Source organism: Martes martes (assembly GCF_963455335.1).
Source record: "Martes martes genome assembly, chromosome: 14".
NCBI lineage: Eukaryota > Metazoa > Chordata > Mammalia > Carnivora > Mustelidae > Martes > Martes martes.
This window is the reverse complement of record NC_137902.1, coordinates 9,120,282-9,145,513: the sequence shown is the minus strand read 5'-3', so window position 1 is coordinate 9,145,513 and position 25,232 is coordinate 9,120,282. Positions and strand designations below refer to the sequence as shown.

General features: G+C 41.1%; 1 protein-coding gene across 4 annotated transcripts in view; it reads left to right on the top strand.

The window, feature by feature from the left end:
- The window catches only part of PLEKHA1 (pleckstrin homology domain containing A1), a 54,939-nt gene extending 43,985 nt beyond the window's left edge, over positions 1–10,954 (top strand). For 2 of the 4 annotated variants that reach the window (XM_080822847.1, XM_080822846.1), the window contains exons 9-13: positions 3,207–3,271; positions 3,919–3,982; positions 5,581–5,670; positions 7,168–7,208; positions 8,540–10,954. In XM_080822847.1, coding sequence (XP_080678973.1) covers positions 3,207–3,271; positions 3,919–3,982; positions 5,581–5,670; positions 7,168–7,208; positions 8,540–8,747 — 468 coding nt within the window. In that variant the 3' untranslated portion in view covers positions 8,748–10,954. The remainder of the gene's footprint in view (positions 1–3,206; positions 3,272–3,918; positions 3,983–5,580; positions 5,671–7,167; positions 7,209–8,539) is intronic. The other 2 variants (XM_080822845.1, XM_080822844.1) reach the window with 1 other exon arrangement.
- Positions 10,955–25,232: the final 14,278 nt, after the last annotated feature.

Below are 25,232 nucleotides of genomic sequence, written 5' to 3'. Positions count from 1 at the left end.
CCCTTTTCCACTGAAAGAAACCTAGACTCCTGGAGAAATGGCGAGATACCGAAACTTGAGACAGGAGAAATGAACAGAAACTAAGACTGCGATGTCTTGTATCAGAAAAGAAGTACTCATAGAATGCTAGGGACATGTCAGAAGGACCCAGAATCCAATTTGAAAACATTGCATCTTATCATGTTGGGGGCATTTTGAGCATCAGAATAAGTAATGTTGGTAACAGATTATTGTCCTTTGAACAAAGTAGGAATCCATGAACCCACATAGATATAAATGAATGTATGCATGAGTCTGTGTATGTAAGATGAGGAACCAGAGATCACAAAGCTTCAAAGTCCTTGTCTACAAAATACACATTAAGTACAAAAAGGGAAATAGTAACTTTACAGTGATAGAATTACCGCTGTAATCTAAAGTCGGATACCTCTCTAATCCAGTTATCAAATGAGTAGAGTGGACCTCATTAGTGGTGAGAGGAATTAAAGTTATTTACCACCTGACAGGATAACTTGAGAAGGTTGTGGTCATTTCTGTGATGTTCCTGCCAAAGATGCCTAACCTGAATTTAGACTTCGGGAAGGATCAGACACACCCAAATCAGGAACGTTCTCCAGAATAACTGCCCTGCCGTGGAGCCTTCAGTAGAGTCAAGATTGTGGGAGTCAAGAACGACTGAGGAAAAGAAAGATGAAATGAGTAAATGTAGTCAGCGATCCTGAACTGAATGCTTTTGTTTTAATGAAGGACTTTCGGGGGACACGTACCTGTTTTCCATGGTTGTAATGTGATAAGAGGATGTCTTTGTGGGAAATACACTGTAAAGTGAAGGGTCGTTGGGCCAGGTCAGCAACTCACTCTGAAATGGTTCAGGAAGGTCAGGTCTTTGGGCTGTGTTTTCAGCCTTTGCCTAAGTTTGTGGTTGGTTCAAAGTTTACGGAGAGAAAAGCAAGGGGGAAAATATCTGGTAGAAAAAGGAGTAAAAGACATGAATAGACAATTCATCTGTGAAGCAACTTAAATGGCCTTTAAACGTATATGAGATATTCAGCATCACTCACACTTAGAGAAGCATCAGTTCAAACCTCAGAGAAATATTACTTCTCATCTCTCATGAGAAAGCCATGGTTGAGTGAAGAGATGGGCAGTGTTCTCCCCCCAAGACAAGTGTAGGTGCTCTTCTCTAACAAAAGGAACGTGGACTCTTGGAGAGATGGCGGATTTCAGAGGTGGGCCAGGAATAGGACAAGCTGAGCCCAGAAAGTGAATTGTGACAGAAGATAAGGAAGTGGCTCGGAGGAAGATGGGGATATGACAAAAGGACGCAAACCCAGCTTGCAGGGACTTCCAGTGCTCAAAACTCACACAATTTGATTACCTAAATAAATAATGATAGGAATGGATTACAACCCAGAGAATAAGAAGAATGATTTTTATTCATTAATTAATTAAATGAATTAAATGGAAGGGAAACCATTTCCTTAGAGCAAAATTCTAGCTACCATATGTAGATGAGTTGATGGGGTTAGGGGAAAAAAAATCACTGCTTGGCAGCTACTGTAGTAATGGTTTCAGGCAAGAATTCTTCGAGTTCGATAAAACTAGTGGGCAAAACAATGAAGGGAAACTAGGTCTTCCATAGGCTCCAAGTATCTTCCCACAAGATGATAATGACAAAGGAGACGAGGGTAACTTTCTAGTTACTGGCAGACATGTCCGTAAGAGATGAGAACTAACATCCTCATTATGGGACACACCAATCTCATGCACTCCCTGAGAATGATGGGATGAGAAGAACGTATTTCATTGGTGGTTTTCCTTCAAAACTGTACAGCTTGAATCCAAGCATGGTTAACACCAGGCAAGTCCAAATCAAGGGACATTGTACAAAATAACTGGCCTGGACTCTTGAAAACCATAAAGGTCATGAAAGAGAAAAAAGACAGCAGAACTCTTCAACAGTCAAGGACATGCAGTGACATGACTGTTAAATACAAGGTCTGATTCCATATTGAACCCTGAAGCAGAAAAGCCATGGTTTTCCTGTTTTTGTCGAGGATACTGCTGGGCAGTTAATGAGCTCTGAAGGTGGTCTGTAGATTAGATAACAGTATTGCAGCAGTGTGGAGTTTCTGGTTCTCCTAATTGTACCGGGGTTATGTCAGAGAACATCCTTGTTTTAGGAAATCTGCACGAAAGTATTCAGTAGTAAAGTACATCCTAGCTATGACTTGCCTTCAGACATTTCAGGAAAGGTATATGTATACACACCACAGTCACATATATGAACACAAACAGAATGATTTAGCAAGTGTAAAATTTTAACATCTTGGAGAACAGGGTACTATATATACAGAAATTCTTTGTACTATTTTTATAAGCCTTTTATAGTCTGAAATTATTTTAAAATGAATTATTTCGAAAAACTTATAGATTCGTGATTTCTTTTTAAAAGTGTTCAGGCATGGTTTAGTTTTTTCTTAGTGCTGCATCAAATAATGGTATGTCTTAATCTTATAGTGTGATATTCAGTGAAATACGGCATATATTATTTCATGGAATGTATAGTATAAATATGCTATTAGGAACTAGTTGTGTCTTGTATCTAGTTTTGTAACCTTAGATGAGGTGCTTAATGTCTGGGGCTCTGTTTCCTCAGGTGAATCGTAGTGCATGCATTGTGGGGTTGTGGAAAGTTTAAGTGAGGTAATGTGTTTAAAAACTAGCAGATGTCCTGGCACTTAGTAAATGTTCAGTAAGTTGTGCTTGTTAAAATAATGTATTCATATAAAAGTGATAGTCTTTAAATGAGAAATGTGATTCAAAGAAGCTGGGTATTTACTACTCTGGTGCCTTCTGTATTTAAAAAACATTCCAGAAGAGGAAACGTTACACCTACAGAGCACATAAGAATCCATCGGGGGAAAGTCTGATGGTTTAATGGCTTTTAGTAAGCTCCACTGTCATTAAGACCAGAAATAATGTGAATAAGGGTTATATGCCAGTTTCCTTGTTTCAAACTATGGTGTGTATAAGGTTCTAGTGTTTGGGCTCTTCTGATACTAGATGGTTCAGGAGGGTAGACTTAGGTCTTAGATGTGCTTCAAGAAAGAGGCACAGTTTTCATATGGATCTCCAAGTAAGACAGCTGATTCTTAAAAGGATTTTAAGAACATACCTCATGTATCTGTTTGCTTTTTTGCCAGGAAAAAGAACCCCTTCGTGTAATACCACTTAAAGAGGTTCATAAAGTCCAGGAATGTAAGCAGAGGTAAGCACCAGCTCTCACTTAGTTACTGGCACAACTTATTAATACTCAATGTTGCCTTAGTTTAATTGATGTGTACAGATGATATTTTTCTGTGTTATTTCTAGGGTTATTTTTAACCCTTCTTCGTAGTTGGGATATGCTTGAACTTACAAAATCTTCAGATTAAAGTATTGAGATATTTTTTGTTTTATTTGAAAACTGAAAGTTAAGAAACAATCCGTAGGCTTATTAATGGGAAGGAAAAAATTTAATATGAACAACTTCTATCATATTTGACAGATTGATGTATTACTTATTTTAGTATTTGGAAGTTGCTACATATAAGGGCTTTATAAGAAAATGTGTTAACTGTGCCAGTGTGTCTTTGAGCAGACTGACTAATTCACCATTGAAAACTTTGAATTTTATACTTCTCTTAGGAATCTTTAAAAATATATATATATATATATATAGCTATATAAAATATGTAAAGTGTAATGCAAGAATAAATGGAAAAAGATGCTAATTTGGTTTTGCTAAATTATACCAGTATTTTATCTCTTTTTATTCTCTTACTGACATATATTTGGTACTAGATAAACAAGTGAAAGAAACACTATCCAACAACTGCTATTTACGTGTAATTGGACGTTTGTTTTTGTTGACAGTGACATAATGATGAGGGACAATCTCTTTGAAATTGTAACATCGTCTCGAACTTTCTATGTGCAGGTGAGTTTGGAGATTATAGATCCTCTTACCAAGAGATTAATAATTTTGGAGGTGAAGTAAATATAAATAAACTTGTTGCTTATGTGAATAAGAAAAGAAAAACATGACAGCTGTAATTCACAACTTAAAAAAAAGTTACATGTAAAATTATTGGTAGTTCATTTTAGCAAATAGGGGCACTCTTTGTTCTGAGTGGCAGAATAGAATTAAATAGTATTTGTGGGAAGGGAAGTGCTGTTTTAATTTAGATGCTAACTTTCAGTTTGGATTATTTTTGCACGTATTTTGGAATTTTGATTGTATCATTTTTGGTAATTTTAGAAACCGCGTCTAAAATACCCACAATAAAAACAGACAGTGGAGCACACAGGTGGAAGACAGGCATCCTGTATTTAAGTTTAAAATACACCTTTTACTTACACAGCAAACTAGTTAGATTGGAAGTTTTTTTTTTAAAGAACATTCGTTTTTGTTTTATAAAAGTTACATATGATGATCACATAAAATTTGGAAAATATTAAAAATACGAAGAAAAGGATATAAAGCACACAAAATCCCACATTCAGGAAATCATTATTTTAGTGCCTTCTTAAAGGCGTATATTTTTATAACAAGTGGGGTCTTATGAAGTACACAGTGTTCTATTCTGTTGAATGTATTAATAGTCTTTTTTTCCACATCATTACAAATTCTGTAAAAACTTTTTAGAGCTGCACCGTGTTCTATTATGTGAATGTTCCACAGTTCAACTGTTTCTCTGCTCCTCTAACTGGTTATTTACATAGTTTTATACATTTACTATGATAAATAATGTGGTGGTGAACATTTTTGTGCTTAAGTCTGCCTTGATTTCTTCTTTAGGTTAAGTTTCTAGATTAGGAATGGCCATCAGAGTATCAACGTTTTTAAACCCCCTTTTTTTTCCACATTGATTTCTAGATTTGTGCTTTACCTTTCCTGATTTGAGTTTTTCCTTTTAAAAGTCCTTGTTATAATCATTGGTTCAAAAGAACATGTTGTGACTTAAAATCTTTGGACACAAGTAAAAGGCAGGATCTCTGCACCCCTCGCAGGTCCTGTTTAATAGGATTTAAAGTCATAGTAAAGTTTTAAATTCACATTGGGAAGCAAGGTCCTATCAAGGAATATGCTACTTTGGAATATGACTACCAGAATTTCAGTATTTAGTGTAGTACTAGAAAAGACTTCTAGAAGAGTAATGTACAAAATGATGTCAAAATGTTTTTTAACCACACAATTACATAAATACTCTTGCAATAGACAGTATAGCAGTAGATGGAACAAGATGAGGTTTGTCTTTGACTTCTTCCTCTCATTTTCTCTCCAGAAGTATTCATCTTTGACACTTTTTGATGTGTCTGATCTTAAAATATCAGGTGTCCAACTTTTGTCTCTATAATAATTTACCCTGCAAAGCCTGGCTTTAAAAAGTGATTTCTAAAATTTTTTGGGAAGCATTGCCTTGGAATGATTTTGTTGTTGACTCTGTAATTTATCAGAATGGACACACTGGATCTGTAGACATAGGAGCTGATTTTGAGGACGAACTGACTGAATGAGTCCTTTCTCTCCCTTAGGCTGATAGTCCCGAGGAGATGCACAGTTGGATTAAAGCAGTCTCTGGTGCCATCGTAGCCCAGCGGGGGCCTGGCCGATCAGCATCTTCTGTATGTTCCCTGTTCTCTGGGGTGATACTCGCTAGGGTCCCCCCCGTCCCGTCGAGTTATTTTCCTTCCTCTCCCCCTAATCCTTCTGGTTTCGTTCTGTATTGAGATTTATTTGCATGTTGACTTTCATACCAATTGGACTTGCAAAAAAATAATGCATTTCTAATGTAATGCTTCCTTGTAGTGTTATGTATACATAACTTTCTGTGCATTGTATTGTCTTAAATGCACAAGCAGGGCAACTAAAGAATGAACATTTCCTTGCTTTGTTTTAGGAGTTCTTACTTGTCACAAGATCTAGATTTGTTACAACTTGACAAATTCTTAGTATGGGATGTGGCCTAACCTGTAAAGCACCCGAGGTTGTAGCATTACACAGTTTGCTGAAAGCCTCAATTTCCTCTTCACTCCCTCTAATTTTAGTTAAGGATTTTTTTAACTTACTAGTGCCCTAAGACCTTTGAGCAGCTGAACCCAGAATTAATACGATTTCCTGTTCTCAGCCACTATTTTCCATTGCATATTCTCATTTTCATTTTCTGGTAGGGTAATTTAAAAACCTGCCGCTTTTCACTATCAGAATTGTCTTTGTGGTAACATGATAATAAAATTGAAATGTTAAACATTTTCGGAAATAAGAAAAAGGTTTTTAATTTATCATGGTTAAGAACATCATAGGAATAAGATTTGACTTTAGAATACCTTGGTCAGTGGTATCTCATCTCTACTGAGGAATAGAAAAAAATTTTTTTTAGATTTTTTTTTATTTATTGGGATGGGAACGGGGAACACAAGCAGGAGGCGCAGCAGGCTGAGGGAGAAGCAGGCTCCCCGCTGAGCAAGGAACCCGAGGTGGGACTGGATCCCAGGACCCTGGGATCATGACTTGAACCGAAGGCAGATCGGTTAACCAACTGAGCCACCCAGGTGTCCCGAGAAAAAAAAATGTTAAGTGTCTTGAAATGTAGCATTTCTGTCCACAGAATGTAGTCTCGCATGTAGCATGAAAGCCTTTATTACCTTCTACAGATTTGTTGTTAATGCCAGATGTTCTGCACTTTTGTTATTTTTCTAGTAGTAATTTCTAGTAGTAGTAGTAATTCTAGTAGTAATTTCTAGTAGTAATTTTCTAGTAGTAATTCTTTTAATAGTTTCCTGGTAGTAATAACTACAGATCAGTAAATACAAGTCCATGTTTCTCACTTCTTAAATTACTCTCCTCATATCCTTTTTTGGAATATCTTAGAAGTCACTTTCATAGTATTAATTTTGTAACTGCCTGTGTTTTATGTGACCTTTCCGGCCGCCAGGTATGGGACTCTCTGCAAAAAACAATGTCTTTGGGAAGAGGAAACATTGGAGAAGGGCACCTGTGTTTTGTGCTTTGTGGTGGGGGCAAAGTGGACTCTCTGTCTGTAACTGTCAGCAGAACTTTCTCTTTTCCTCCCTCTCCCCAGTATAGGTTAACTCTAATCTTAGCTTTGCACTGTGTTCCAGATGCGGCAGGCCAGAAGGCTGTCGAATCCTTGTATACAGAGGTATACATCAAGAACTGGTGAATGCAGCACGTATGTGGGCTCTCACGCAAACGTGCCTTCTTACTAGAGGGCCCGGACTCACTCACTACTTACAACTGATCATAGAAAGTTGAGTTAACCAAACTGCCCTTTGCAGTTACCGTAACTGACTTTGTCGACACTAACGCAAACTATTTCACTGCAGTCATCCGGTTGGATATGCATATTTAAACAATAATGAAAAAGATAAATCATGAAAAAAATGGAACCTTACTAATTGAAAAAGTCACATTAAGCTGTCTTCTAAAAATTAGTTTCCTGAATTGCCACAAGTTTCAACTTCTATGTTTTATGTATTTTGAAATTTTTTATACTACACCATTTAACCGCACCCTTGTTCTAATAATATATGCGGACTCGTGCATGCATATACATTGGATAAACGCTACATTACTATACTTTGCATGACATTTTAAATCTCAGGTGAAATTTAGCCAGCTCCTGGGAATCTATAGTGTTTTGTCAATTTGTAGCACTTTATTTTCAAAGCCACTAGTATCATACATGAACGCAATACGCTAGGAACTATATGGCAATGCATTTGGAATGGTCATATTAAGGATATCCTTAATTAGAAGCAAATTACAATTAAGATTCACAACTGATAGTTATTTCGCCAGTTTTAATAAATGATTAAATATGAACCCTTTGCTGCCTTTAAGACCTTTAACCATATGGGTATATGACATACTCAAAACTAAGTAAGTGCCATGAAAGGAACAGTGAAAAGACTGCGCTACTACTGGTTGCAGCAAAATTCAGGGCTGAAAAACTAAATTTGTCAGACTGTCAGAGAAAACCATAGGTTTGGAAAACAGTGAGTTCCACTTACTGAAGAAATATGGCCTTTCCTTTTTACATTCTGCATTTTAATTTTTTTTTATCTTCCTAAAATATGTGGGAGGATTCCTAGTGTTGATTGAGAAGATGCTGTTAAATAGGATGGCAAGAGCTGCTAGGCCCCCCTTCTTAAACACAGTTCGGTTGCAGTTGGAGCCCTGCATCCCAGGGTAGGCTGCCTTGAGTCTGCAAGTGGCAAAGCTTTGGTGACAGAACTGGTTTCTTAGTGGAAATGGTTGTCGACTGTCATGGCTTTAACCTCACTTCTAAAAATGCATTGCTTTGGGAAAGAACTTGCTCATGTATGCTGCATGGCTCATGCTTCTGCTCTGTGTGTGTGTGTGTGTGTGTGTGTGTGTGTTTCGTTTGTTTTTCAGAGAAGAAAGTCTCACACTGAGTTACTAACTCTGTCGTTACTGTTTGCTGCCTCTGACCACCACCCGTCTTTGCAGGAGCATTCCGGCTGTGCTTCCGACTCCAAACCCGCTTGCCGCTCTGCCAGCGCAGCCGCCAGCCCACATTCCGCAGCCTCTCGCAGCAACTCTTTGGTCTCAAGCTTTACCGTGGAGAAGCGAGGATTTTACGAATCTCTTGCCAAGGTCAAGCCAGGGAACTTCAAGGTCCAGACTGTCTCTCCAAGAGAACCAGCTTCCAAAGTGACTGAACAAGCGCTGCTAAAACCTCAAAGTAGAAATGGCCCTCAGGAGAAGGACTGTGACCCCGTGGACTTGGATGATGCGAGCCTTCCGGTCAGCGACGTGTGAGACGGAGGCGCGTGGAGCCTCACCTGCCTCCTCGGCCCTTCTAGCCAAAGATGATAGAGGACGAAACGGTTTTTAATACACATATTATACTGCCTCTTTGATGTACTCTTTATAAGCTGGTAAACCAAGAATCTAGGGAGTGGCCAAACTAAATGTAATTTCTTTAAAAAAAAAAACAAAACACACAACACAAGAAAAAAACCTGTTTCAGTATCAACTGTCTGAAGCTTCGTGTGCTCTCTTTTGGGTGATGAAAATGTGTGTGTGGTATTTTTTCCTAGTGAATTTGACAGTTTAAATGTTTAACAACTTAAAACATTAAAAATGCGTATTAATTATTTTGGTTGTTTTTAAAATGCTACTTAGATTTCCTATTAGATGCTTGATATTTACATATTCTTACTGGTGAATATTATTGAATGAAATATTGTCAGACTAAGATATCTAAAATCATGACATCTGTGGTGCTGTAAAATTTATACTACAGTGTGGACAGTTTGGAAACGATAACCATCTTTGTTGCTCTGGGTGTTAAGGTGAGTGGCCAGTGTTGCATAGAGGAGATCATTGGACCTGTTAGTGAGGGTTGTAGGTTGCATGGGGTGGAAATTAGAACTCACACAGCTGTGTCTTCGACATGAGTTGGAAAAAAACTTGGGACTTGCAGCAGTCTTTGCTTTTATGAAACAGTGAAAATGATTTGGTGTGAAATTTCTGGGTGATCTGATTTTCATAGCAAGGTTTTATAAATAGTTCTTATTTCTATATTTGGATCAGTGAAAGACCTCACGTTTATATGTAAAGACATTCTGCCCTTAGCTGTGTGATTGCAGCCTCCCCTTTTTGTCCCTGATTAACCTCTATTCAAGCGCCTGTATATTCTCATCTTGTTGGAGGATGTTGTTGGAATAATGTGCTCAGAAGTCCTACATGATCAGTTTTTAACATTGGGATAAAATTAATTTTCAGTAGCATTGTTGAATGTGCTCAGTAAGATATCTTCTCATGGTCAAGATGCCAGGATGCTTTTATTCTCCTACGTGTGCAATAGAGATGTTGTAAAACACAAATTTGAGTATACATTTAATCACGGGGATATCGTAAATGTCAGCACCGCTCTAAAAACCCTTAGTTTCAAGTGTTGAGTAATAGACCAGTTTGAAGTACCATTTTTACAGTTGAGTCTTAAACATTTGCTTTAAGAAAATAGTCTTGAATTTCACATGCTGCTATTTTTATGATATTTTGCCATCTTATTGTGCTGTTTTGTTTTGAATTCATGTGTGTCCCTTTTTCTCCTTTGCATTTTCTAAGATGATCTCTGGTTTGAGAAAAGGAGAGAGATTTCCTACTACAGTGGTGGGGCCCAGAGGTTACCATTTGTTATAGGGGAATTATGGAATCAGTTTAAAAATCTAAATGCATTAAGTGCACCACTCAACTTTTTTATTCATAAGCTAATATTTTAAAAAGTTATATTTCTATTTTTTCCTTTTTTGCAGCTACATTGGAAAATGGTAGATGGAAAGTTTTAAGTAGCTATCACTTTTTCTGCCGACGTATCCATTATAATGGCTCTTTTGAAAGTTACTTTTTCATGAACACACCTAAGAAATCTTGTGTAGACAGTTTGCAATATTCAGGAGCCTCATGCTTTTTTCTTTGGTACAGCTTCTACATTGCATGTTCATTTTAGCATATTTTGGTATTGGTAATTTGATATATTTCATAGTGGCAAAATACTAGCTCTATTTTGGGACTTTTTATAGAACTGCCCTGTATTAAGTAGCATAGGAAAATGTTCTTGTGATTGTCAGGGTCTCCTCTAATATTTATCTCAATACTTTTATAATTCTATGAAAATTATTTAATTATTTTAAAACTTATACTTTTCTTGTAAATATGTCACATCTGAATTGTCAAAAAATCACTTTGAATACCTTAATATTTGCTGCATTTTTTTTCTGTATATATAACATGTCTTCTTTCAGAATGGGAATGTACGTGTGCTTCCCAGTGTTTACTTTTATGTCTGTTATCTTTATAATGTCAAACTGGTTGAACACTGTAATGACTTGAGAATAAACTCAAAATTCTAACTTATTTCTCATTTGGTTTGGTTCCGCTCTGGTGTGAACAGGTAATAGAATTAGGACAAAATATGGGTGATTGACTGGAAGTTACATATTTAAGGACAGACCAATTATTTGGTAACATTTGAAAGGCATAGTTTGATATATCTGTACAAGGAAAGATGATTGGTTTTGGAAAAAAGGGCTTGCTTATTTTGCTTCACTAAAGCAAAAGAAAAACATGTCCTCAAAAGTACTATGACATATGTTGGCTTCAAAGCATACTCTGAATTGTCCAGGCTGCTTTTGCTCTGCTTGGTTATTGGTTAGACTGGACGTGGCACGACCAAGGCGGGGGGCAGAGGGCATTTTGATTCTCCGAGGGGCTGTTGTCATGTTAGAGGTTATTTTTTTCAGACCCACTGTTGGTAACAGAGAGTCCGTGTCTGCTGTATAGGCGGCATCGAATAATGATGGAATTGGATGGAGGCCAACTCTTAGTAATCTTTATTAACTGGTGCAACTTAATTTTCTTTCCCTGAAAAGTATTTTAAATGCTTTTATTTTTTAAGAAGACCCAAAACAAGAAAGTTCTAAACTTTGTTGCTTTCACAAAAAAAGAAATCCCTTTCTCAGCCTTTATTTCCCCCTTCTAGCTGCATTTTGGGAATTTTCTTTAAGTGGTTCTTGTACCTTTATCAAAACAACAGTAGGTGAGGCAGAAAATACTTGTATTAAAAAGTGCAGAGACATAACAAATTAATACCAGATTTGGTAATTATTTTCCTTGTCTTTCTACGGGTTTGACAGTCTACATCAGACATGAAGAAAATACACTTGATGGGTTTGTATTTTCCATTTGCAACCTTATCCATGTTATACAGACCCCAAATTAATTATTTGTATATTTTTATTTTTTAATGATTTATGAAATTATATTTTTGCAAACCTCATCTAAGACTTATTGAAAATATTACTGAATTGGAGTTAAATTTTTGATTGATAAAATTAGTATTCCATTTTCCGGACGTTTAAAGTGAGTAGTGCCTTACTATGGTACAGTCATGTGGTAACAGTGCCACCTTCTGGTTATGTCATTGCTAAATTTAAAGTAATTTGTGGTCTAGTTCACTTTATTTCACTCATCACAGAAATTAGGGAAGATACGTAATTGCATAGGATAACTTCAAAATTAATATAAAATTTAAGTCAACATTCGCAAATAACTTCTTTATTCGGAGGGAATTACAGATTCACGTGTAGTTGTAAGAGTTCTTGTGTACCTTTTATTCAGCCTTTCCCAGTGATATGCTGAAAATCTGTAGTAAAATATTATAATAAGGATATTGATACAAATACAGTCAAGATACAAAATAATTGCATCATCACAAGGACCTCTTAATGATGCCTTTATAGCCACATCTGCATCCCATTTTACAGGTTTGGTAATGAACTTGGTAATACTAGACTTAAGAGCCAATTCTTTTGGGGGCTTTGGCTCAGGTCATGATCCCGGGGTCCTGGGATCGAGCCCCGAGTTGGGCTTCCTGCTCTGCCTGCTATTCCCCCTGCTTGTGCGCTCGCTCGCTCGCTCTATCTGTTAAATAAACAAGTAAAATCTTAGGAAAAAAAGTCCACAATTCTTTTGATACCATAGTTTGGGTTCTCAACTGTTACAGTGTTAACTGCCTTGGTAGAAGTCTCAAAAACTATTCTTTGTTTATTTTGTCCTATCTCCAGGCTATTAAATGAGTTTAATTTTCATTCAATCTCTTTTTAAGAGTTCCCAGAACCATACTATTTCAAATGATAGAAATTTGAAAATAATAATTTCTTCATACATACATTTAAATTTAGCACTTGAGAATAATATGTTAAGTATCCTGGTCATAAACTCCCTGAGAGATTTTAAGCCCTGGCATTTGACATCGTATAAATTTAATAAGATTACCAGAATAAGGACTATAAAATCAAATCGTTTTAGGATGCCAAATTCTTGCACTGGAAATAGTTGTAGGGACTGGTTTTAATCACCTGTAGGATGGGAAGCTTTTGACCTTCTAATACAAGATCTTGGGTAAATTGGGGTCTCTGGTGTATGATAGGCAATGCCCAGGACACCTATGAAGATCATGTCCACAAGGAATCCGTGGAGAGAGATAAGGTGCTGTAAATAATAAGTGTGGAAGCCTGCAGCAGCATGGAAATCCACACGTGCAGAGGCCGGCGTGGCCAGTGAGCGACACACTGGGAGACCAGCGTTGTCCTGGAAGGGCCTCCGCAAGGTCCCGGGAGAGAAGAAGGAACTCGGTGAAAACTACGTGACGTGACAAGTACATTTGCAGATGCTGGTTTGGGATTTGAAGGGCCCAAACTGGTGCCAAAATGTAAATATTCTCTTAAACGTTATTGCCTCCTCTCCCTCCCTCCCCAACTCTGTCCCTTGGACCAGCCGCACTAGCTTTCTTCAGCATGTGGGGGGGGGGGGGCGCAGGGGAAGGAGTGGATGGGAAATGTGAGAACTTCCCATGATTCAGAAAGTTGCCGCATCAAAGCCCATTTTTGCCTGCCTCTGGTACCTTCATAAGGTGAAAATCTGTTCCCTGTGGAATCTTACTTACCGCTTCCAAGTAGGGGCCATTGGTCCCAGTGGTATGTGTTCCTTTGTGACTTTGGCATACACGGTGTTCATTGTCTTGGTTGATGTCACTCGCGTTGTCCGTCCTTTCTTCTCTGCTTAGGCCCGTCTGATTACGACTCTGCAGAACTGGTGCTTTCCTTAGGATGCCCTCTGAACCTCTCTCGGGAGGGCGTATCGGACGATCTCCCATTTCCTCTATGAAAATGGATATGCTTGGGTTTTCTGTCTTACCTAGACTCAGTTCAGAGAAGTTCTCTTCCTAGACAATGATACATTCTACGTTTTCAGAGGTGTTTGCATGGAGCTGAGCAAAGTACAGAGTGCAAGAACTCACGTTGTCTTCAGCTCAGACATACGAACAAACGTGAACAAACCATACAAATGGTTTTTACAGCAAATGGCGCTTTCATTGGTGTCTTACCTCGTGCCACGGTGCTGACAAACGAACTTGGACACGGAAGTAGAGTGGTAGTATTCAGGCATAAGGAGACCATCTAGATCCATCTTAGGAGCCTTTTTTTTTTTTTTCTTTTAAGATTATTTGAGAGGGAGGGAGTACATGAGCCTGGAGGCAGGAGCAGAGGGAGACAGAAAATCATTAGCAAAGTCCCCATGCCCAGCGCAGAGCTGGATGTGGGGCTCGATCTCATGCCCCTGAGATCCTGATCTGAGCCAAAATCGAGTCCCCACACTTAACCGACTGAGCCACCCAAGCGTCCCCTTATGAGTTTTTTAAAAATTAAATTAAAATTCAAGTGCGAGATGTAAAATTTCTCATAAAGCACCTGTGATCTCTGGAAAGCAAGTCTGAGTTCTCCGTTTGCAAAACACTCATATGAACAGTATTTAAACCGTTAATTTCTTACACGGCTTAATCTCACAGCCCTCCCACCTTCTCACACAGTGCTTCTTGTATACCCCACGTCCCAGTGCAACTGAATCGTTCTCTGTTTGCTGGTTTCCCCACCTCTCTGCCATAATTCTCGCCGCTCTTTACAGAAGGCCACTGTCCTGGTCGTCTTGGCTTTGTACTTCCACTCGTCCTTTAGTTCGCGCTAACGTGCAACTTTCTCCTTGAGGCGTTGGAATTGCTTTCTCAGCTTTCCCACAACATAAGCCATGATGACCCCAGAGTACCCGATTCCCTCGCCCTCCCCATGCCAACATCCGCTCAGTTACTTGGAGCTGGAATTCAGCTGAAGCTTCTGCCCTCAAACTCTGGGCTGACTAATGAGCTTTTCTCTCTCTCCTGGAGTCCCTTTTAAAAACCAATGACTTCAAAATCGGAAGAGGTTAGGAAGTGGAAACAGCCCAAATCTAGCTCTCTGCTGATCAGATAGGCCCAAGAGGGCCCGTCCATGAGACGGAAAGCGGGTTTCAGACCCGCTGCTAGCAACGACCACTCCGGGCAAGACCTTCATGCACGCGGAGGTTTGGACAGCTGCTCACAGCTGTTGGAGGGCGCAGGCCCCTTGCACACACACCCACGTTCCATTTTACATTTAATTTGATGCCCCAGACAAAATAATGTAAAATGCACCTGACATTCCCACACTTCGCTTTGTTCTGAAGATGCCTTTGTGTTTATTTACATGCAGGCACAAGCATGTTTATGTATTTGGGACGATGTGACACAACCTTTTTTGTAGCCTTCCTTCCACGCCGCAAAATATCACAGACACCTTCACGTATCAGTGACTATGGATCAACCCCACTGCGTCTCGATGTTTAAATCTTTAGTTGTGTAGCTCTATGGAAAATTCTCAACCCATTCCTTCCCTGGATCTTTTGGTTGTTTCCAACTTTTTGCCATTCCAACGATGCTGCAAGCTGGGTCTTCGCCTCCAGGGCTGGTGCATCCCGGCCGGGTGTGCTTGTTTCACACCTGGTCCTGCCAGTCTCCTAGGACAGATGTGTGTCATTTCTGCTCCCACTGATAGTGCCTGAGAACGCCCATTTCCTCGTGTCCTGGGCAGTGCTGGAGTCCGCCATTTCTGGCGGTCAGATTTGAAAGGATATCTTCTTGTGATTTCAATTTATGCTTCTTTGAAAATTATAGGAAGTCCAGGTTTTTTAAAAATGTTAATTGGCCACTTCTCTTTGTCCTTCTTGTGGACTGCCTGTGTTTGTCCTTATCTATATTTCTTATTGTTGCTTGAATTTTTCTTGTTTCCAAGAACTGTATGTGTATGAACTATTTAATCTTTGTTCTCTGTTCATCTTCTGTATTTAAATATTATCCTTGTTTATCACTTGTCTCTCTCATTTAGATGCTTCTGTTTATGGGTGTCTTTTTTTTTTCTTTATGGATTTTGCCTTTCCTGTCATGCTTAGAAAGTAATTTTCCACGCAACTACTAACATGCCTCCTTGTATCGCTTGATACATTTATTGTAACTTTTTACTCCTATAGGTTAGTTACAACGGGAATTAATTTTGACAAATAGTAACAAGTAAAAATCTAATATACTCCACCACCTGACGCCTACGAGCAAGTTCAGCAGTTCCTCTGTGTGATTAGTTTTAAGCTATTTTGAAAATTTATTTGACATAGAGACAGTGAAAGAGGGAACACAAGCAGGGGTAGTGCCAGAGGGAGAAGCAGGCTTCCTACTGAGCAGGGAGCCCATTCGGGGTTCGATCCCAGGACCCCTGGGATCATGACCTGAGCTGAAGGCAGAGACTTAACGACTGAGCCACCCAGCCCCCCCTCCCCCCCCATGCTATTAGTCTTAAAAATCTATTTCTTCCCAAGGATTTGAAATACCACTTATATCAGTGTCTTAGCCAGTGTGGGCTGCTATCACACAATCCCATAGATTGGGCGCCTTAAAAACAGCAGAAATTTATTTCTCGCAGTTCTGGAGTCTGAAAGTCTCAGATCGAGGCACCAAGAGCTCTGGTGTCTGATGAGGGCTCATGTTCCCGGTTCACAGATGATTGTCTGCCCACCGGGTCCTCACATGGTGGAGGGGGCAAGGCAGCTCTCGGCAGTTTCTTCTAAGCTGGGGGAAAGTGCCCTCAGGATCTATCACCTCCCAAAGGGCCCCCTCCTGGTACATTCCCTGGGAGGCGAGGCTCAACACATCAATTGGAGGGGGACACAGAGCTTTAGGCTTTAGCATGCAGGCCATCATGGTTTACCCTGGAGTCCATTTTTGAGCTTTCTAGACTCTGAATAATTCTCTGCCAGTATCATACCATTTTAGTAATTGTTTTAATACATTTTAATATCAAAGGCACGTTTTTCCATGGTATTTTTGAGCCTTCAAATCCTTATTTTTGAGTTCCCAAAAAATCCTACTTTTTAAAAACAGTAATTACACCAAATTTATAATGTCAGCGTGCTTGTTCCTGTAAAACCTGTGATGAGACTCTTTGAGGCTGGCTGCATTTGGTGGCTCTGTGGGCAGGGGATTGTCCCAACTAGGGATCCTCCTGGTAGGGTTTGCCTTTGGGGGAGTAAGATTTGCAGAGAGGAGGCTGTGTGCATGAAGGCAGGGGACATGTGGGTCCCTGAATACGGCAAAGGCTGTGAACAAAACCTGCACTTTGGAGCTAGGAGGGGCATGAAGGACCATGGAGGAAGGGTGGGCACAGACAAGGGCATTCTTACCCGTTTCTGTGCAATCTGCTGTGGGTACAGGCCAGAGGGCTGACATCTCTTTCATACCATTGGTCACTCCATATAGGTGGTGGTGCTGGTAAGACAAGGCTGGTAAGACAAAGGCTGAATTTGGGGGAATTTTGCAAGCTTACACAGCCGTTTTTTATTTTTACTTACAGAGGTAGAATTCAGTGATTCATCAGTTGCATACAATACCCAGTGCTCATTCCATCACGTGTCCTCCTTAATGCCCACCCCCCAATTACCCCATCTCCCCTCCAGCCACCCTCAGTTTGTTTCCTACAGTTCGGCATCTCTTACGGTTTGCCTCCCTCTCTGTTTTTTATCTTATTTTTCCTTCCCTTCCCCTATGATCCTCTGTTTTGTTTCTTAAATTCCACATCTGAGTGAGATCATATGATAATTGTCTTTCTCTGACTTATTTCACTTAACATAATACCCTCTAGTTCCACCCACGTCATTGCAAATGGCAAGATTTCATTCTCTTGGATGCCCGAGTGTAATTCTGTTGTATATGGACCTCATCTTCTTTATCCGTGCATCTGTCAGGGAATATCTTGGCTCTTTCCATAGTTTGGCTCTTGTGGACTTTGTTGCTATAAACTTTGGGGTGCAGGTGCCCCTTCGGGTCACTTTGTTTATACCCTTCAGGTAAATGCCTAGTAGTGCAATTCTTGGGTCGTAGGGTAGCTCTATTTTCAACTTTTTGAGGAACTTCGTGCTGTTTTCCAGAGTGGTCGCACCAGCTTGCATTCCCACCAACAGTGTAGGAGGCTCCCCTTCCCCCACATCCTCGCCAACACCCGTCATTTGCACACGCAGTCATTAGTAAGATTAGACTGTAAATTCACAGTGAAGTAAGCTACATTAGGAAGAAAGGTAATGAATACAACACATCACGTCCTGGTTATTCTACTGTACCTTCTCGTTATCTCCGGTCTTGGGGTTATTTCTAGGTGCTGTACCTGGAAGGCCGAAGCACGACCCAATGCTTTGTTCTGGAACTTTCCTCCCAGCTCTGAATTCACCGATGCCACAGTGGTAGCTGGCCAGTCAGAACACTTACCCTGGAAACTGGCAAATGCTACAAATTCAGGCTTGATTTATTCTTCTGTCGATCGTCTAGACAAGGGGTTGGCACCTCTTCCTGTAAAGGGCAAGATGGTAGATGTTTTCAGCCTTGCAGGCAGTATGGCCCTGTCGCAACTACTAATTCTGCTGTTGCAGGGGGAAAGCAGCCGTGGACAGCACACAAACGAGTAGGGCTGATTCCAGTATAACTTTGTTTGTGGATACTGCAAGTTGAATTTCATATCATTTTCTTGTGCCATGAAATATAATTCTTTTGATTTTTTTTCAGCCGCTCAAAAATGTAAAAAACATGCTTAGTTTGCAGGGTGTACAAAAACAGGACATGGACTGATTTGGCGTGCAAGGCAAGTTTGCTAACCTCCGGTCCATGATTAAGAAAGCGTTCTGTGAAAGTCAGTTGTCTATATGGGATTCACAATAAAGAGTGTTGTATATTTTATTAGGATTGGTAAATCATATGCTACATCTCTCTCATATCAATAAAATTTATAATAAACTGTTCTCCCCTGCCCCCAGGAAACTGGTTGTTAATATTGAATTGGCCTGAGGGTGCCTGGGTGGCTCAGTGGGTTAAAGCCTCTGCCTTCAGCTCAGGTCATGATCTTAGGGTCCTGGGATTGAGCCCCACGTTGGGCTCTCTGCTCAGCGGGGAGCCTGCTTCCCCTCCTCCCTCTCTCTGCCTGCCTCTCTGCCTACTCATGATCTCTGTCTGTCAAATAAATAAATATATATATTGAATTGTCCTGAACTTCTAGGGCTTGGCACACTTGCTTTAGTCTAGATAGTAATAGGATTGTTTCTGGTGTTTTATTTTTATATATGATGCTGACTATTGACTTCAGATATTCTATTCTATTTTGTTTCACTCTATTCTATTTTTTAGAGAGAGACAGAGAGAGAGTAGGGAGGGGTGGAGGGTGAAGGAGAGAGAATTGCAAGCAGGCTCCCTGATGCTCCTATGATCCTGAGATCGTGACCGGAGCCGAAATCCAGAGTTGGATGCTTAACCGACTGAGCCACCCAGGCGCCCCACGATATTCTTTATCATGTTAGGGAAGTTCCTTATTTTTTAGTTCACGAAAAAAAAAAACCCACCAAACCAAACCAAACCAAACCAAAACAAACAAAAAACAAAACAACAAAAAACAAAAACCCAAAAAAACAAAATCAAAAACAAAAACAAAAAACCCACAGTCAGGAATGGATATGGAATTTCACTAGATACTTTGTGGGATTTGGAATGATATGAAAAATTACATTAATACCTTCTGAATGACAGCATTCTTTCATTCTTATTCCGTTCTTTCATACAGTGCAGATCGATTTGCTTATGTTTAGTGGCTTCATAGCTCTGCCCATATATAATATTGACTTTTATATTTTTTGGCAGCGGCGGAGAGAAGGAATGTTCTCTGTTATGCTTAATACTGGCATGTGCCTGCTTTGTAAAGTGAATTGGGAAGTTTTTCATCTTTTTTCTCATGTTCTCTCTCAGTTCAAAAAACATGAAACTGTTCACTTAAAGTTTCAAGGAATTCAACCATGAAACCTGTTCACCTCAAGAATTTTTTCAGAGGTAGTTTTTATTTGTTTGTTTTGACAAATATTTCTCTTTCTCCATAGATACTGGTTTAAGTTTCTAAAATTTTGTTGATATTATTAATTTATGACATGTATTTTTCTTTTTTTAGTGTTTATTGCATTTTTAAAAAAGATTTTATTTATTTATTTGACAGAGAAAGAGAGAGACAGCGAGAGAGGGAACCCAAGCAGGGGGAGTGGGAGAGGAAGAAGCAGGCTTCCCACAGAGCAGGGAAACCGATGTGGGGCTCAATCCCAGGACCCTGGGATCATGACCTGAGCCGAAGGCAGATGCTTCATGACTGAGCCACCCAGGTGCTCCTGTTTATTGCATTTTTAAGAAAAATTTTAAGTAATCTCTACACCCAGTGTGGGGGCTCGAGCTCACAACCCAGAGATCAAGAGCCACATGCTTGCTGGACTGAGCCAGCCAGGTGCCCCTGATTTATGATTTCTGAGAAAATTTCTATTCCATCCGTTTCCACTGTTTCTCTACAGTCTAGTCTCACAACGTGTCAGACATCAGATTGTTCACTCATCAGGTAAAAACCTCTGATATTTTTCCGTTGTTCGTAAAACAACAGCTATATCCTGGGGTCCAGTCCTGGCTCCCACCTTCCCGCTGCCGTGGGTTCAGTGTCAGCATTATAGGAGGCATCCCAGCCTCCCGCCTAGAGTCATGGGGTGGCGGAGGTGGGGGTGTCCCCAGGAAGAAGAGCTAACAGAGGCACGCCAACAACTGGATCTCATTCCGATTCTGGAAACAGCTTCATTTTAGCCTTGAAGGAGCCTTAATCGTCCTGGGATTTTTGCTGACATCATAGAGCTTGGCTCATGACTGATTCTTGTCCTGAGGCCTCAAGGTAGAACAGGCATTAGTAAGTGTTACAAAACGTCTTTGGTTGCGCTCAGCCAGCTTTTTTTCCCAGCAGAAGAAATGCTGTGCTTGATTAAATTCAGTCATTTTCCAAGGGTTTCCTAGGGACAAGAAATTTTGCTGAACTCTGGAGGGGAAGACATAGGTGAGGGAGACACACAGAAGTTGCCTCTCTCAAATGGCAGACTCCAGACCGTCGGACAGAATACACCGGGGTTTTGCGGCAGTCACGAAGATCTCAGAGGCTTATAACCATCCAGGCTGATCGGTCAGTTATGCTGTCTGTCCGTCATGGCTTGCCTGTAGCTCCCCTCTTCAGTAAAGTGCGAGTGAATCGAGCAACCTCTATGTGGAAAATGGTGGTCTCGGGAGAGGGAAAGGTTCTGCTTGCCGGTCATGTGACCTCACCTAAAACTGAAGTTGACACATGCCATTAGAGCTCAAGTTTCACTGGCCAGAAAAAATGACATGGTCAAGCCTGACATCAAAAGGGCAGGGGAGTATGAGGTGGAACCATATATGATTGCCATTTTATTAGGTCAAAAATGATGAAACATAGCAATTTTATATGGTTCAACCTCCTATAATCGTCCTATGGGGCGGCAATGAATATTTGAATCTACCCCATAGATGTACCAGCAAAATTACAAGATACCTATAGAAGAAAGAATTGTCTTAAATTCAGAGGAAGATATACAAAAAATTAAAAACAAAAAGTCCTGTATTTCACTTGAGTTAGACACATTCAACCCATCCTTCCATGTCTCAATGAATTAACTTAAAATATGCTGAGCTCTTGCAATGTGCCAGACTGTGCAAGAGATGCTGGGGTAGAGCCGTGAGAGAGGCACCTGTCCCTAGGGAGCTGACATTCTAGTTCCTGCCCCACTGTCTGGCGCCTGGTGTGGACAATTTGTAGATAGGAGGTCGGGGGAGGGGATGGAGAGGTGGCAGCTTGCGGTCCTCCTCTAAATGCAGGTGTTGACCAAATTCATTTCCATGCAGCTGTAGAACTCACGGTTGCTTAAATTACTGATTAGAGAACTTACTTAAAACCGCAATAGCCCTCTGTCTTCGGCATTTAATACAACCTAATCACAGCATCCCATCCACGGTCCTACCCACATTCAAGGCGAGGGGATTTTACAGGGCATATATATCAGGCAGAGGAAAGCTTGGAGGTGGTCCTAAAATTCCGCTTGCCTTGGGGTTGTTAGACTTTTATTTTAGCCATCTTTGTGGGCATGTGTCGTTGTTTTAATCAGTGTTTTCCTGACATCACTGGCTGTTTGGAGATCTTCTTTTGTGAATTCTTTGGCTCAGATTTTTTTTTTTTCTATTTGTCCTTCTGTTGTTGAGTTGTATATTCTGAATATGAGTCCTTGTTTAGAAACAGGTGTTGTAAGTATCTTCTCCCAGTGGATGATTTTCCAGTTTGATGAGCAGAAGTTCTTTATTTTAATTAAGTCATAGTTATCACTTTTTAAAATAGTGATTTATGTGTCCTGCTTGTGAAACCTCCCTGCCTACCCCAGGATCATAAAGATAGTTTCCCATCTGAAACCTTTCTCCTGAACTCTGCATTGTTTTTACTTTCAAAGTTAGGTCTATGATCCACTTTGAATTAATTTTTATGTTTGACATGGGACCTACGTTCATTTTCACCCCATCTGAATAGCTAATTGATTTAATGCCATGATTGAAAAGGCCCTACTTAATTGCAAACATGTGTTTGTGAAATCAGGTTACAGCTTGACGTCTGAGTCTGATGCAGGCTCCCAACAATGCCAGGGGCCCGTATGTTTGTCTTCATGCGAGTACCCAACTGTCCTGATTAAAAATTATGTTGTGATATCTGAACACCACCTTTAAAGGGATCCTGGGAGTTCTCACCTCCGTGGCACTCACACAGCTATTTCCTTGTTCTGGGGAGCAGGGTGCAGGCCACTAAGGTTGGGGACACAGAAAGTGGGAACTAGGAAGGGAACGAATCAGCCATGTCCAGAGACAGACAGAGCTTTGTGGAAGACGTCAAAAAGGCGTGTGACTGTCTTGGTGGATTAAAAAGCATGGAAAAGCATCCTTGCTTTAAAATGTCAGAAGATACAGATTTGGAACGATCTATAAATTCTTCGGATTTGTTCAGTGCTAAGCACTTGGTGCACGTTCAGCTGTGCCCCGGGTATGTGGGAGGCAGTAACGAGTGGAGTCTACAAAAGATCGGAGCAAATGCTGAGCTCAGCAGTGGGACGGGATGGGCCTGAGGGACAAGGTGTGGCCACAGGTAGGAGCACCGTCCAGTGTTGGGGGGGGTCCTCAGACGGGAGCCCCTGCTGCAGGGAGAGCCTGCCTAGGAGCTTGGCTCCCACTGATGGAGAAGGCTTTAGCTTTCTCTCCCTTCTTTTAATTGTCTGCCTCTCCCAGGGTTACTGGTTAGTACAGAAAATACCATCCATCACCCTTCACCCTCCACCCAGAATCAACCTCAGGCTTTGTTCTGCCTGTGTTTGAGTGTGGCCATCAGTTTCTGGACAATCAGGAGCGAACAGCAGGCACAGTTTTATATCCTGCGTTTCTTGCTTAGTGTATCGGCATCCCCCTGGGTCGTCACTGGACTTCCTCTGGAATCTCAGACTAGGAAAGTACAGCCTTAATGAGGATTTCCTGATTCCCCTTTGACGGATCACAGTGGCTAGGCTTGGTCTTCCTGTCACTGGGGGCTGGGTTATTTCTCCCTCCCTTCTCTCAAACGGCATGTCTTTGTGACGGGAAGGCCAGTGTGATTTTCAGGCCCTATTTCTAAAGTGGTGACGCTTCTTTTTTTAAGGAGTCACCTTAAGGCATAGTGAAGTCATTGAATGACTGGGTGCCAGGCACCGGGCCGGGCTCGAGTGCCCAGAAACTGCCTACAAGAAGTGGCGTCCATCGGGAAAGAGGGACGCAAGTCTCCACCACGCGAAGTGACACAGCTTTAAGAGAGGATGGAGAGGGGCCAGTGGAAAAGTACCTTGGCCGTGATTCATCGGGGATAATGCTCTGCGGGTGCCACGCCGTCCAGGAGTGCCGACAGCTGCCGGCTGGAGGATGCATCAAAAATAGAACCAAGTTTGGGCGAGATGGGTAAAGGGGATTCAGAGGTACCAAAGGGGGAAAAAAAAAAGGAATCAATTTCAGGGAAGAAAGTACATGAACATCAAGATAAAATGTCTGCCTTCAGTGCTGTACAGGCGTCTGCTATCCGTACAACAACCTGAGCCCCCACAGGGCTGGTACTGGCGGGTAGCATGGGCAGGTCAGACGCCCCGTTCCAGATGGCTCCCAGCCCGCGGGGGAGGGCAATGGTGTCCCATCTGAAGACATCCTGGCTGATTCCAATACAGGCTGTAGAGTTAGACAAATAGAATTCCCAGAGCCATGGAATTTTGGATGCACGCTGGCTGTGGAAGGACAGGAGGGTTTAAACAGGCGTTCCCATGGTGTCAACACAGAGAAATGGCTGGTCTGTGGTTCTCAGCCTGACTGCTCACTAGCGTCCCTGGGGAGCGGGGGCCTCGGAAGAGTCGTCATCAGGGACGTTCCATCACACCACATAGAGTGTTTTAAAGACAATTCTTTGAGATACAGTTCAAATCCCATGCAATGCACCACTTAAAAGGATACAACTCAGTGGGTTCTAGTATGTTCCCAAGTGTGCAACCATCACTGCAATTTTGAAACATTTCAATCACCTCGAAAGGGCCCCCCTCCCCTTTAGGATTACCTGCCTATCCCACCACCCTCTCCGCAGCCCTAGGCAACCCCTGACCTGTTTTCTATCCCCATGGATTTCCCTGTGGTGGGCATTTCATGTGAACGGAGTCATACAAGATGTGGCCTTTTGTGACTGGCTTCTTTCCATTAAAGTCCTGTCTTCATGGTTCTTTAGTTTTGTCCTGGACGTCAGTATTTCATTCTTTTCTATTGCTGAGAAATATTGCATCGCGTGGATATGGAGCAGCGACTAGACATTGGGGTGATTTCCACTTTTTAGCTATTACGAATAATGTCGCTGTCAACATTCGTGGGCAAGTTTCTGTGTGGACACGTGCTTCTGTTTCTCTTGGGTGTGCACGGGGAGTGCACGTGCAGGGCCACAGGGGGACCCTGTGATGATCTGAGGAACAGCCAGGCCGGTTTTCAAAGTGGCTGCACCTTTTTCCGTCCCCATCAGTGGGGTGGGAGGGTTCCCATTTCTTGACAGTTCTGCCATCTCCCATTATCACCTGATTTTTAAATTTTTAATTTGATTTAAAATCGATGAATTAACATACAGGGTATTAGCGGTAGAGTTTAGTGACTCATCAGTTGCATAAAACACCCAGTGCTCATTCCATCACGTGCCCTCATTCATGCCCATCCCCCAGTCACCCCAGCCCCCGTCAGACTCTTTATACAAGTGACCTAGGGGGTGTGAATCAAAAGCTCACTGTGGTCTTGATTTGATGGTGACCG